The sequence below is a fragment of the Cynoglossus semilaevis genome, chromosome 8, assembly GCF_000523025.1.
Source record: "Cynoglossus semilaevis isolate Cse_v1.0 chromosome 8, Cse_v1.0, whole genome shotgun sequence".
Taxonomy (NCBI): Eukaryota; Metazoa; Chordata; class Actinopteri; order Pleuronectiformes; family Cynoglossidae; genus Cynoglossus; species Cynoglossus semilaevis.
Window position 1 is genome coordinate 29612486 of NC_024314.1, and position 646 is coordinate 29613131.

Consider the following 646-nt stretch of genomic DNA (forward strand, 5'->3'; position numbering starts at 1 on the left):
CCCAGTTTAGTACCCACTGGTTATTAACCACTGGTTAGTAATCACTGGTTAGTAACCACTGGTTAGTAACCACTGGTTGAAGCAGGCAGTCAGAGCGCAGCTCAGTGGTTGAAAAGTGCAGACATTTTTTACAGTGTGGTGAGCTCTGCCAACAGAGGAGGTGGTGAGCGAGCATCACAGCGAGCATCACACTGTGGAGAGAGAGAGAGAGAGGCTGCTGCTGTAGGGCTGTAGGAGAGAGAGAGAGAGAGAGAGAGAGGCTGTTGCTGTAGGGCTGTAGGAGAGCGAGCGAGTGAGAGCGGAGCAGCTCCTCTGCCTCCGTCAGTGGACCATGAAGCTGGAGTCAGAGGAGGAGGAGCTCCTCACACTGACCTCCACTGTCACCTGGACCGGACTATGAGGAGGTGGAGGAGGTGGAGGAGGAGGACGGCCTGTTTTTAGATGAACTTCTGACACTTTTGTTTCTTCTGCTCCACCTGTGTGTCACCGTGCAGCTCCACCACAGGATGCAGAGCTCCAGGAGCGAGGACAAGATTCCAGTAAGTACTGAAGTCCATGGTACTGAGTAGTATTCACCTGGAGGTACTCCATCTGTGTGTGGGTGGCAGTGTGATGATGAAGATGATGATGATGATGGTGATGATGA

At 52.6% G+C, this 646-nt stretch overlaps 1 protein-coding gene across 1 annotated transcript in view; it reads left to right on the top strand.

Annotated features, from left to right (window-relative positions):
* Positions 1–208: 208 nt before the first annotated feature.
* Positions 209–646, top strand: part of ano2b (anoctamin 2b) — a 21645-nt gene continuing 21207 nt past the window's right edge. Inside the window, exon 1 of the mRNA XM_017034166.2 lies at positions 209–539. Within this exon, the coding sequence (XP_016889655.1) occupies positions 507–539 (33 nt within the window). The 5' untranslated portion in view covers positions 209–506. The remainder of the gene's footprint in view (positions 540–646) is intronic.